Source organism: Labrus mixtus, chromosome 23 (assembly GCF_963584025.1).
Source record: "Labrus mixtus chromosome 23, fLabMix1.1, whole genome shotgun sequence".
Classification (NCBI taxonomy): domain Eukaryota; kingdom Metazoa; phylum Chordata; class Actinopteri; order Labriformes; family Labridae; genus Labrus; species Labrus mixtus.
The window spans coordinates 13,469,507-13,483,162 of NC_083634.1; the positions used below are offsets into that span (position 1 = coordinate 13,469,507).

The 13,656-nt window shown below is 40.7% G+C and overlaps 1 protein-coding gene across 2 annotated transcripts in view; it reads right to left on the bottom strand.

Moving 5' to 3' along the window:
- Nucleotides 1-13,656, bottom strand: part of adamtsl3 (ADAMTS-like 3) — a 92,335-nt gene that overhangs the window by 48,591 nt on the left and 30,088 nt on the right. For both annotated transcript variants that reach the window (XM_061031129.1, XM_061031128.1), the window contains exon 2: nucleotides 10,748-10,864. In XM_061031129.1, coding sequence (XP_060887112.1) covers nucleotides 10,748-10,864 — 117 coding nt within the window. The remainder of the gene's footprint in view (nucleotides 1-10,747; nucleotides 10,865-13,656) is intronic.

Sequence of the window (13,656 nt, forward strand, 5' to 3'; positions counted from 1 at the left end):
CCCCCTATCATTATCGCAGTGAGGTCATTGAGAAAAAGTGATTGCATGAAATGTTGCTCATTTGCTTGTGGTGCAAACCTGTAAAACCACGGCGCCACAAATCATGACCAAAGAGCATGCAGTGCATTTTTTACTCTGAGGACTATGAATGATGCAGGGGTCAGTGGAAACAAGCTAAAAAAGATCTTTTTTTTTTTACTTCTAACTGAGAAGAGATGAGCTCTTGTTGCTCCTGCTCAAAATTAATGATTTCTTCAGGGATTAAATGATTGATGGATTTTGTTGTGACCACAAATATTCACATTTGGCTGTGCATGGATGCAAAGATTAATACCATGAATCACAGACTGACTGTCTTCATTGACGCACCGTGGAACAACACATCGCAGACATTTCATCGCGGGGACGATGAAACCCTGAATATTTGTCTTTAGTCAGCTAACACCGTGGCTCCCGGCCTGAAGCATCCAGACAATGTTTTCATCACAGGATCTTCATCTTGCACCGCGGGCTCATAAATCTGGGAGCTTCAATGCTCTGCTGGGTCACCTTTCATTACGAGTGGGGTCGGGACTTTTGAGGAGAAGCTGGGGGAAAGGAATTCAGGAAGTTTGCAGGCTAGTTGGGGGAGAATGCTCATCCCAGAAGCACCAGATGCTGCATGAAAAAGCACTTATACATCATTGTTTTCCCTCTGTCCTAATCTGTTTTTCTACTTCTGACTTCTGAATATAGATCTCCATGAACTCCTTCTTAGAGCTGGTGGAGAAAAATAAATCACACACTCGAATCTTGATCCTTTAAAAAAGTTTGGCACCACACACGGGCTCTCACTGCTTCTTTGCTTAACTTCAGCTTCTCTGAATTAGATGTCCGATGCATCTGGGAAGCATCATCCGAATTAAAACCATGCTGCTGTTTGACCAAAAAAAAAAAAAAAAAAAAGGACCGGCTTCTTGAAGGCCCGGTGGTTTTCTACACTCATGCTCAAGTCAGAGAAAACGTCTGTGCTCACAGTCAGCCCGTTAACCTCCCACATCAGTACTCAGGAGCAAGTCTAATTAAGTTTCATCATCTGGAGTTGTACAAAACAGAGGGCAACATGCATGCTCCATGTCAATCTGCCTCCACTCTATGAGATTCCTTTGAGGGAGACAAGTTGATAATAAAGGCATATTGCTGATTAAAAGTCTAACGCAGTGCTGAAAAAAAAGTGAGCTCCATTAATTTGCCATAGAGATTATTTTAGATAGTTTAAGTAGGCCTTTTGCTATTCCAGTAGTAAAGCCAGCATTTATTTGGAAGTCAAAGTTTCTCTATCAAGAACGAAGCACTGAGCTAAACAACATCCCACTTCCAGAGAGGCTAGAGACCCAGGTGAAGCTCACGTTAGATCAGCAGACCGAAGAGGTGACACTCCATACAAACAGACGAGGTTTGATTTACAACACCACCAGCTCCATGATCTGTAAGCAGGGCTGGTAGACTGATAAAAATTGGTATGTTGTCGGCGACCTGCTGAAACAGTTGAGTCTGATCTAATTGGTAAAATGACTCCATATTGAAAATGACTACAGTGTTATTTGAAATGTGTGCGTTGTCTCAACTAAATTCTGCCCCAGCAACACTAAAATAATGTGAACATTAATATGAAGATTAAAGCAAAAAACGAAACTCCTTTTCTAAAAATTTGATAGGAGTAACTGTAACTAATTTTGAGTAACATGCCAAACACTGATTATAAGTACATTTAGTTATGTAGCTTTTGCTCTTCCTGCGAAGTGAAATTTGTTAAAAAGCCTCTCGACTACCAGACATGCTTTTTTTTTTTTTTTAATTTCCATCTCCTGTTATGTCCTTCAAGGCAAGGAGGAAAAAAAGGTGTATTTATGTACTGCATGTGTCCTTGCAATAAGCTACCAGAGATGAAAAGTTAAATACCAGGTAAAGACCATGAAGTTCTCCAGGAATACAATTAACAGACTGGAGCTCCTTTCTTTAATGCTCTGCAGAAGAGTGTGAGAGAGAGTGTGTGTGTGTGTGTGTGTGTGTGTGTGTTTGTGTGTTGTGTGTTGTGTGTGTTTAAGGCAGCATAGAAGAAACTCAAATTAAAGTTTGCCCGCAGCCTGAGAGAGAGAGCCTTAAATTATGCTAATTTGAAGTCAAAGGTGTACCTCTGTGTTGTACAAAGATTGGGCGTAAGTGTGCCTTCTTGTGTTGCAAGCTCTGTTCACTCTTCAGCTTGGAACGCTGTCAGGCTCATTATTCAATTTTGTGGTTTGTGAACAGATTACTTTCTCTCCCAGGGCTCCTGGAGAGCGAAAAGCTGTCTGTGCAGGAGGGTGTGAGCCTGCATTTGGATCTGCTGTAAAAGAACACTCTATGTTCCTGATTTTTTTTTTTTTTTTTTATGTTTATGGTCAGAGTACTTACAGCAGTTTGTTCTGAAGCAGCAGCGGGAGACCACCAAGTTCTCACTGTGTAGGTGGGGTTGCTGAACTAAGCACTGGCCTATATGGACCTCAAATGTATTTTAGAGTACACAGCTTTCATGCAGAATAGCTCCAATATTTCATTCCCTGCAGAAGAACCTTATTTACACAGCATTTCCGAAACAAAGCTTTTGCTGTCATTCAAAATGGTTCATTCTGAGGTTAGACATGATGTTAACAGATTAAAAATATACCAGGGCCCGACCAATATGGCATTTTTGGGGCTGATATCGATGTGGGGGTGATAAAAAATTTCGATTCCGATATCTTTCTTAGATCTATGAAATCTGTAGAGACAGAGATATAATTGGGATGATCCCTCAAATGCAGTTATCAAACACTTGTGTCAAAGATATAAGGAAGACAAGATGGTCACCCAACTGGAAAGGCGCATGTACTGTGGAGAGTGATAATGCTTGTTGTAATCCATAAAACACTCAAAAGCTCTTTGACTGGTGAATAAAATCTGCTTATATCGGCTCATATTTGTGATACAAGTTTCATATAGCCTAACCCTAACAAATGGCTAAGAAGATCTGAAAATCCACATACATAGGAGAAGTTGGAACCAGCACATGTTTGGTTATAAAGTACTCAAAACACAATAGTTCCTAAATAAACCAGTGTCATAATTGGTTTCATCGTTTTTTACTCAGTGGTTCATGTTTCTCTTTCTTTATTTGACAATACAACAAGGAATCCTGAATCTCGGCCTTGAGTGTTATCTGTATCAGGGATCAAACCTGAGATCTTTAAATGAAATCCCAGCTGCTCTCATCCACAAGCCAACGCAACAAAAAGCAGAAATATGGGAGTTGTGTCAGGTTTGCTCAAGTATCGCACTGTACAAGCCCGGCAACTATCACGCAGAGCCATTAGAGCCCACGTTGAAGATTGAGGTTACGCTTTGGGTTACGACTTGAAAAGTGCTTCACCTTAACTCTGCTGTGCATTGGTGGCAGGGATCCTTCAGCACCAAATAATTACTGCTGTTACTCAGGATTACACTGCTGCTTACACTGGATATTGGCCGCATACAAGCGTCTCATACACAGGCTTACATTGGAGACCCACTTTAAAGTTAGATGGTTTATTTAAAATCAAGAAGCACAAGGTGAAAAACACATTATATCTGCTGAATTTAATCAAATAAACATATTGAGTCTAGCTCTTGAATTTGATTGAGATGTTATTGTTTGGCTGCACTCCGCGGCAAAATTTAATTTATTTTATCATTCCCTTCCCAAAGCAGAATGAAACCACTTTCATGGCGAACGTGCCCAAACACACACGCACAACCAAAAGAAATGAAGAGGCCTGATGGCAACAACTGCCTGCACTTGGAGCCAATTAGTGCAGGTAGTGCCAAAACCAAGTGCTAATACATCCAAGAATTCCTGGATGAAACGTGTTGGCATCGACATGTCTTTGTTGTACAAGTGTGTCTCTGTTTGGGTCTGTGCATGCCTGCGTAAATTCATGCCCAATGTGGTGCGAAACACAAACATCTGCCTTCAATGTAAACAATTAGAAATCAATCACTTTGCCCTCAAGAAAATGTGTGCGTGCCTTCACACGCTGAGGAGGAGCTGATTCTGCAGAAGGTGAGGAGAGAGGAGTGTGATGGTGATGGGGGGGGGAAGGAAGGAGGGGGGTTTATCCAATAATCAAAGACAGTTCTGGTGGTGTGCATGTCTGACATGTGATAGTGTAGAATGTTAAAGGCGGAAAAAAAAAACGATTCCCATATTTCATGGCACATGTCAGAATGCAAATACAATCAACTCCGGGATTACATGAGGGTACGCGGTGCTAGAGAGTCTGCAGATAGGAGTATGCATGAAACAGTAGGCGGCTGCAGACACACTGCTGGCTGCATTGCATCCACACACCCACATTTGTTATGTGGGTGTTGTATTGTGGTGAGGTTTTGTCCCTGGTGGTATTACCTCAGAAACACCACTCCGGTACCCAAAGTGCACTGATGTGGGACCACATCAAACTGAGGGGAGATATTGGATGTGGCAGCGCGAGGGCCAAGGCTTTACTGAACACATGTGTTGATGGAACAAACACAGGGGTGAGAGAAAGAGCTGCAGTCCAGAGCCACGTGGCTCTTACACCACATTCACCAGCACTCAGCACTTTCTCCAAGATTGCTGGGAGCGAGCCTCCGAACAGCGCTCGCACGAGCCAAACACCAGTGAGGCAGCCAAGGCGCACAAGTCAGAAGGCGAACGTCTCTTAATTCACTTAGCCTGTTCCCTTCATTCTGTTTCTCGTTTTGAACACACAACAAAGATAATTTCTAGTGCTAACAAAGTGTTATTCAGACCTGTTTTCTAAATTCATTTTAGCAGTTCTCTGGCTACACAAAATCATATAACACTCCTGCCTCAACAAAACCAGTCACTATTTCCCTGTTTGGACTTTTGAGGTTTTCTAATCCATGTCCACTTACAGACAACGTTTCTAATAAACAATCACATCTATTGGAAGCAAACTGGACAGAACCAGAAAAGTCGATTTCTCTGATAAAAAACAACTCTGACAATGAATAAATGTGAGTTTAAACAACGATTTCACAGGAAGGTGATGGGACATTTTATGCTTTCATTATCTATCTTATCATTTTCTGTGCAAAAGAAATGAGGGAAATGTATGAAAATACAAACACATGAAAATACAAGACATCTGTAACATTAAAAATGTTTTGGTTCCTGCATAGAACATATGGATGACGTAAGAGCTTTTAAAAAGAATCCCCTCCATCTTTTCTCTGCATTTTTTTTAAGTTGACCTGTGCATCCAAAATAAAAAGTTGCATGATGACACATTTTCATTTGGATGTTGAAACAAGAAGGATTTACAGTAATGCTTTTATCTGACGCTTGATAATACGGTCTGATAAAGGGCTAAGACCTATTCTTACGTTTGACATGACGTTAAGTTTTGGGATTGTTTTGCCAAAACGTGTTTTTTGGGAACTGCTCAAACCGGAGACTATTAAAACTGCTATCTGCATTTAGTCGTGCTGCTGGTCTTTCTTAGGAATGGGAAAAGCAGGGAGTCACATATCATGTTATGTCTAAGCTTAACCAAGATGGGGATGTAACCCCTGCAGGATATCCTTGTTACATACATGTTTGCTTGCTAAATCAAATACTCAGTCAAAGACTGTAAGACCACATGCATGATTTCATGTGTGCATGTTTTTCAAACTTGTGGGTGGTACTTACAGAATTCAAGAAAACTCTGCTTGCTAACTTTTGGTCCAAAAAAACCCACAGACTATCTTCACTGCTCCACAGGTTAAGTACACTGGCTAAAAGTAAGCCAATTTCACAACATCAAAAGCACACACAAAAAAAAAACCTAAAGCGTAAACCTGAAGTGGCGTTAACACCGCGGGGGGAAAGAACGCAGTGAAAAAAAAAACCAACTAGCGCCTAAACATCCTCTTTGCCTGCCAAAACTAACATGCCCATCCTTTAAATGAAGACAAATGAAGTGTTTAATTGTGCAAGACGGTTGCCCTTTCCACCTGGCGCTGCATGAAAAACACAGCTGCCAAGACGGCGTGCAGCTGAGCAGTGGGCCTCTTTCCCTAAGCTGCTGCCTCGGCCACTGAGTGCCCCCCCCCCCCACATTTGCCACCCAGACTGGCCCTTGGCCCCACTCGCCCAACCTCAATTACTTCGAACCCTGACACCCTGCCAAAAGGCAGAACCGTCTCTGCATTTGTTCCCCCTGAAGATTTTTTTTTTTTTTTTTTTTTTTTTTTTAAAAAGGAAAAAAAATGCCCCTGACTGTTTCTGCCTGAGGTGCAATTGAGCATGTAAAAACATTAAGACCTGAATTACTCGGCATGTGATGAAGTCAGAGCGCAGAGGAGGCAGAGCAAGGAGCTTCTAAGAAAACATCTCACAGCTATGAAGAGTGAGAAAAGAAGAGAGAATAAAACGGTGCCAAAAAAGGACATAACTGCCATTCCATCAAACATGTGACGACAGGTAAAGTGGAAGTGTCCACCCAGCCGACCTGATGTCATTGCTGCAAAGTGGGGCTCTAATGACTGTCATTACCAAACACTTAACTGTCACAACCCATAATATCCCGACCATTATTGGTGGGGACAACACAAAATGTGACTAAGAGAAGCAATCAGTACATCCTGTCCCTTGGAGTGGCTGTAGGTGGCAAAAAAAAAACAAATCAAAGAAACTATCTGAAGTTAACATTAAAAGTAGCACAAATCAATATTTTATTCAAACAACTGATAATGCGCAGCTTTGCACCTTGCCTCGTTTATTTCTTCACATTTTTGGCTTACATTTTACATTCCCAGCCTACAAAATCCTCTTTCATAAAGGCCAATTCCTAGCAAAAAAAAAAAAAAAAAAAGAACTCACAAACAACTCAATCCTGCCAACAAAAAGACAAAGCAAGCAATTAGCTGGATCACAAAGTCCAACACTCGGCAGCAACCTCCAGTGTTTCAAACTCAAGCCAACACAGAAGTGCAAAAACATGCAGTTCCTTAAGAGTCCACTTGAGGAGTCATACCTCATATACCTCGGCTGAAAAAGCCAAAAGGAAAAAAAAACATTTGGTGCTGTATTAAAACGGTATATCAGAAATAAAAAAAATGTCAAAGCAATGTTACCAACAGCTGGGCGCCGATTGGACAGGAACTGAATGTCAATTGGACAGCAGCAGAGGAGAAGTTGAGGTCAGGACTGTGCCCTCTAGTGGACACATTTTTTAATCTGCATCAACATAAAGGACACGCAGGGGTATATGGGTAGTGACAGTTATACTGTTTAATTAGTACGTACTAAGGGAAGCATAAATTAGCCTTAGGCTGCAACAGCTAGCAAAATCTTAAAAAAAAATGGTGTACCATTGTTTATAAATGTATGTAAAGAAGTTTTACATGTTAAAGACATCTTTTGACAAGTCTGAAAAGTTTGATGTGTGTCCGAGCAGACAGTTGAGTGATACTTCTATGATTAACTTCAACATCACACAAACACACACACTTGCCCAGTGAATGAAGGATCCCCTTTCAGTAAAGCCCTTTTAAAGTTATCTGTTGACAAGATGATCATATTTGCTGTCTAGACTGCAGACAGATCTGTGTCTCTCTATGTCCTGTTATTTTTCCAAAAAGCTGTTTGAATTTCATTTTCTGTCAGAGTTGAAAGTCAACAGCATCCAGTTGTGACCTTTCTTATTGTCTTTATCTAACCTGTGCAACACCTTTGGAAGAGAAACTTCTCAAGCGATTAGGTTTTATACTTGACTTTAAAGAGAGAAGTAATTGCAGTAAAATCACCTGAAGACGTAAGAGTTTTTCCCGCCATTTAAAAAAACAAATCCTACAGGATTTGAGGTAGTTGCTGTTCTCGAAACTGCAGTGGGTCAAACTAACCCGCCTGGAAAAGTTTGTTCATGGACAAAGAATGAGTGGGAATAGTTGTAGTGAGATTTATGAAGAGCTTTTCTGTTTATCTTCACTGACTTACTCATTCAGACATGTTACAGAGAATAAAAGACTTTCTCAGACCCTGTCGCCAAAACTTCAGCCACCGGACCCCCCACACAGTCTGATTCAGGAACTTCTCAACCCAATGAACCTCCTTAATATGTTTATGAGTGCTGACAGTGTTGATGCTCTACAGTACTTGATTCCCATCACATAATAAATATAGATTAATTTACAAAGGTATTTTAAGGCCTTAGCTGTTTAAGACAGTTTTATTCCATCCAGTTGCCAGGAAAAACCTTCCCCCAAAAGGAACAATTCATCTATAGTCCTCTTGGGGAATTGTGTTCAGGGTGCTGGGAAGGTCAATCTTATTGCCCACCAGCTGACCCTTCTCATGAAAGTAAAAAAAAAAAAAGTAAAAAAGAATGTGAATACACCTTGGAGTCTTAAATTGGCCTCCTGGGTTGCTTGCTAATTTAGCTGCATTTGTCTTGGCTTGGAATCAAGCTTAATATTGCACCGAGATCCAACATGGAACAGGGCTACAGGGCGTTCAGAGACCCAGAATGACACAGTAATGAAAAGAATCACAAGTGTGGCTCCTGGGAGTCTGCAGGCTTCCCATCTGAAGACGTGTTAGCGTCAAACATTTTGCAAAAGCCTACCGTTCTAATTAATGCCAACCTGGGAATTTCTTGGATAGTCATGTCAGATACGATGAGTTTTATCACGACATCAGAAATAAAAGGTTAAAGTGCTGCTTTGAGGGCTTTCTGACATATTGCTGTCCAACACATAGAAATGAAAATATTACAAAGAATACTTACCTAGCAAAAATGTGTTTTCAACATCTTCATCAAAACTACATAAGGCAGTAACTCTTGGGGGAAAAAGGAGGGGAGCACATTTTGTAATTTTAATAAATAAAAAGTAGATTTATATTAAAAGGGAATATGTTTGTGGAAAAGATTACTGCTATCAAATCCTCGATGAAACTGATGAAACCCATAAAGAGCCACTGAGGCTTGGATGGCACGAACACAGTGCGGGGATGGATGGATATGGAATTACAGTATGTGTGATGTTTTGTGTGATCACTGGCTGATGCAAATTCAAAAATTGGCTTGAGGTCAGCACATCATAAATCACACTGCTTCTTGGTTACAATATAAAATCCTAAAAGAAGCAAAGATAGCTGTTTGTGGTTTCATACTAAAGTACTAAATGCATGAACCACTGCATTTACATTCCTGACTTCTAACAGAGATTTTTTAAATGGTTTTTCCATTAGTCCGGCCTTTGGGATATTAAAGAGCTTGTAAAAGTCAAAGAAGGATTAAAATACTGTTGAGAATCACTTTATAATAGCAGGTATGGAAAAATTAACATGGAAATTAAGCTCTATGAAATAAAAAGAATTATGTGGAAGAAAGCATGTCCATAAAGAATTCTGATCCCGTCTTAAAACTCAAATTGACCTCTGTAAGGTTAACCTTCACATGTCAGTGTGTAAATAAGGTGTCATGATCCGACTTTAAAATGTGTGTTTCAAAAGGAAAAGTCACTACATTGGTTCAGTATTCAAAGGGTATTTACGGCTGCTGAATATTCTATATGAACAGGTCAAGGGGTCATTAAGTGAAGCATGGACGCTTGTGAAAGTTGTGTATAGGACTTTTCACCTTTAAAGGGGTCATTTGCATTAGCAGGGTCATGTTAGTGCCTCCAGGATTTTGCAGGATTTTACTGTGATTGTTGTGGCTGAGCAGCTTCACAAATTGTTGCACTGCAAGTTGCCATCTATCAGCTGAGCTGGCTGGTTTTGATATTTTGATATGATTGCTGGTAAATTGCTGGGAAGAAGCAAATAAAGCTCTAGCATGCAGCATTCCAGAAATATTAAGTCTGTAAACCATACGCTCTGGTGGGTATGGTTACAAAATAACTGACTGGAGACCAGTGGTTGGATTATCATTAAACAAGTCAATGTGGTGGTATTTGGAAAAGTTGTGTGCCTTGCAAAAAAAAAAAATTGCAACGCTGCAAAAAGGCATGGGGATTTGTTGAATTGGCGTGAATTTGCTGAATTGCAACTTCCAGGAGAGACTTACATATAAACCAGATTAACAAGAGTATTATTAATAGTTATGTCCGTTTTGATTGATCCAATTTCACCTTAAGATAGAATTCCTTTTAGTGATAACAGAGTACTGGTCTAAAACAGTTTTCACAGAGTCCTCTAAGACTTCTCCCAGATCACTGCCATCACATAGGAATGATGAAACAGGCAAACTGGTTGTTGATTTTAGTGACAAAGCAGTTATGCGCCCCTCCATCCCCACTCCCCGGCCACCCCTTTCCCACACCCATCCAATTGGATAAAAGATCTGGGTGAGAAGTCAGCTTAAGCAAACTCATTTCTCATCGAAGGTGATGATAGAATTGGAGTAATGGGATGCAAAACAAAACAAAAAAAACCACACTCACCCGTTCAAGTTGTGTTAAGGTTCTGTGCGTTTGTGCTACCCTGTTTTATATCAAGCTAGGTCAGCCCGCCCTTAACTCCCAATGTCCCACGATCATAATTCATCTGTATTAATTAAAGAGGTGTAATATGACTGATTCTTTACCCCTCTCGTGTGTTAACTAAACACACTGCCAAAGATTTATTGGCTTTTTTCAGTATTATCTGACCTTTAGTTTCTGTTCAAGAAAAGCCTGTGATTTTCAGTAGGCACTGATTGTTTTCTGATCTTGCACTTACAGGGTCTTCTGGTTTCTGGCTGGCATCCTGAAGAGGCTCTTCTGGAAGGTGGTCTCGTCGGATCAGAGTGAATTCCCTGATGAAGACTGCATCTCCATCGTTGCTCAATACAGCAACCTAAAAAACAAAAATCAATATGAGAGGTGTCCTGACTACATTTTGACAACAATCTAGCGCTATCTGCTTAAGTATACCTGCTAAGTGAAGAGTTTCTACATTTTTCATATCTTGTACATTTTTGGGAAAAAAAGTTGTCTGCATGATGAAGGAATAATAACACAGAGTTGAAATGGCAAATTGCATGTAATCGGAATTTTTTAAAACATTCTGAAATACAAATAAAGCAAAGATATCACCTGACAGCTACAGGCTCTAAGGGCGTACTCACTGTAGGCAATCTGCCCAAACAAGTCTGACCCCCAAAAAGTCCAATTGGTATTACCAGTGTGAGTGCGCCGTACTGTGGCCTTGGCCCTGGTATGGTTGGAAGAGATGCACTGTACAATAACTCATGCACGAGCACGGGTATGCAACGTGGACTGGATGTATTGCTTAATCGATGCAACCGATTCCTCTCGACAATAATTTTAAACAATAGTGACAAAATGTTCACGTTGGTCCGATGAAGAGGTTGAGTGCAGAAAAACAGTCTGAATGAATATTCGGGTTTGCCCAAATCTTGAATAACACAAACAGCCAAAGACGCCTTATGTGTGATTGGTCAATGCTACTCAGCCTCTAGATGAACGAAAACCTGAACGCTTCAAGTACCAAAGTCAGGTCTTGTGCCCACAGATTCTTCATTTTAATGCTGAATCTGTCAAAAGAGATTACAGATAAAGCTCTTATCACGCATATTATTGAAGAATGGATACTTCAGTGTGAGGTTCAAATGTGGAGAAAAAGAACCATACTTTAAACCTGAGCCCTGTGATGCAACAAGCTCTTTGTTATTCATACAAATGTGTTTCCACCAGACCATGTCACTTCAACACCGTACTCTGGAGAAATCTTGATGGTGGGAAAAGTGAGTAACTTGTAAAAAAAAAAAAAAAAGCGTCTGTTTCTGTTTGCGATCATTTACTGAGTGCTTTTTCTTGTGGTTTTGTGCTCAACCGCACATCCCTCGTGATGAGAGGAATCTCTGGAGGAATTCACAGCGGAGGAGATCTGATATCAGAAGACACATTAACCCACCTCTTCAGGGAGACAGTGGGAGGGGTTAAGGGGCATTTTGGATAGGGCCCATTAGCTGCACGGCGGGGCCTGCATTCTCCAGGATGCACAAATTTGCAAAGCAGGGGGGCCCTCAGCTGCTCCCTGTGGGTCATAAACACCCTGTTATGACCCAGGTCAACTGCCTGCCTCCCGGGTTAATGCCAAGGCAGAGTCAAACAGGGGAAAGGAAGTGTGTTTTGTGGTATTTGATGTTCCTTACATTGTGGGGCGTTGCAGATATTCAGTAAAAAAAAAAGTAATGCTATGCAACTGCTGCAAAACTGACAAGAGTATTATGTGGGAAAGAGTCACAGATTGGGCTCTTAAAGAGACAGATCAATTCGTTCTAAATCCAAACACTCAGCACTGCTTAGCTGCAGTCACTTACACCATGGAGGCATATGTAACAATGCATAACTCACGACAGTAAATCGTGGGCAAAAGCCTGATGGATGGCAAAGATCATGAAATATAAGAGCATTTTGGTGGGTTAAGATTCAGCCCATGTGGCAGCTGTTGGGCCACATCAGCACTTTGATTTATGTGATTTCTTTAAAGGTGAATAAAGATTATATTTTATGATGGACTTCTTGGAATGAGGGGTCTGCAAATCAGGAATGAACTGAATGAATGTGTAAACTTATCTTATATTGTGGGAAAATGACAAAAAAAAAACATAACTCAAAAAAATGAATACAGCAAATGTTTCTCTGATTGACTCAGCAGTTTAAATGCTTCTAAAGTTTATACCTAAAAAAGGAGGTTAATGCATTCATCATGGGAAACCAAATAAGTGATCTGAAAGTGGGATGACTGATTATCACTTGGGATATTTTCTACCATGGCCAAGTTACTGCCAGTGATGCTGAAAATCTAAATGCAGCGAAGTTATGAGCCAGGGGTAAAGCAAACATAAGTCAAGCATATGAATATGGAGAGAAACTTCACTGGTGTGTGTGTGTGTGTGTGTGTCAGCTGATGTGATGATGTGCTGAAAACCACTTAAGTGACCAGATGTCCTTGCTCAAGGCGAAATGGAGGCCCAGCTATAAGATGAACATGCTGATTGTGTCTTTAACAGGCAATTTTTTCCCCCCTCCCTCCACAGATTTTATTTTCTCACACTGTTTTCGTGTGTCTTAACACCTGACAAATCTGACATCCATTTCCTTGTCATTGAAGTCTGCATACACCCCTAAAAAGACTTGTGATATGCTGGACCCAGAATGAGCTCGAGCCTAATGCAGCATGACAGCTAAACACCGCCAGGGTCTTAAAGGGGGATCTATAAAAATCTGTTTCCTTAAGCAAACATTCTGGTTGTCCGGAGCCAATGTCAAGCATCCTGCACACCCCCACTGGACAAAACCATACAGATCTGGCAGAGGACTGAACATACATTGAGGGGGGATAAGAGTCAGGAAGGAGTGAGGGTGATGACACTAACAACATTGGGAATTAGCAAACAGTTTCTATAAGGACGCACTGATTCACTTTGCCATATATGTTTATTTTTGTTGCCTGGATTTCATTGGCTAGCAACATTTACAACATACAGAGGATTTAACCATTCCTCAAAAGCGAAAACATTTTACAAAGGAAGAAAAGAAATGTGTTTTGGTCCATACAGAAATTTTCATCACAATAGTAACTATTGTTCTAGCAGCATAGCGCTACTAAGTCCACTTCAT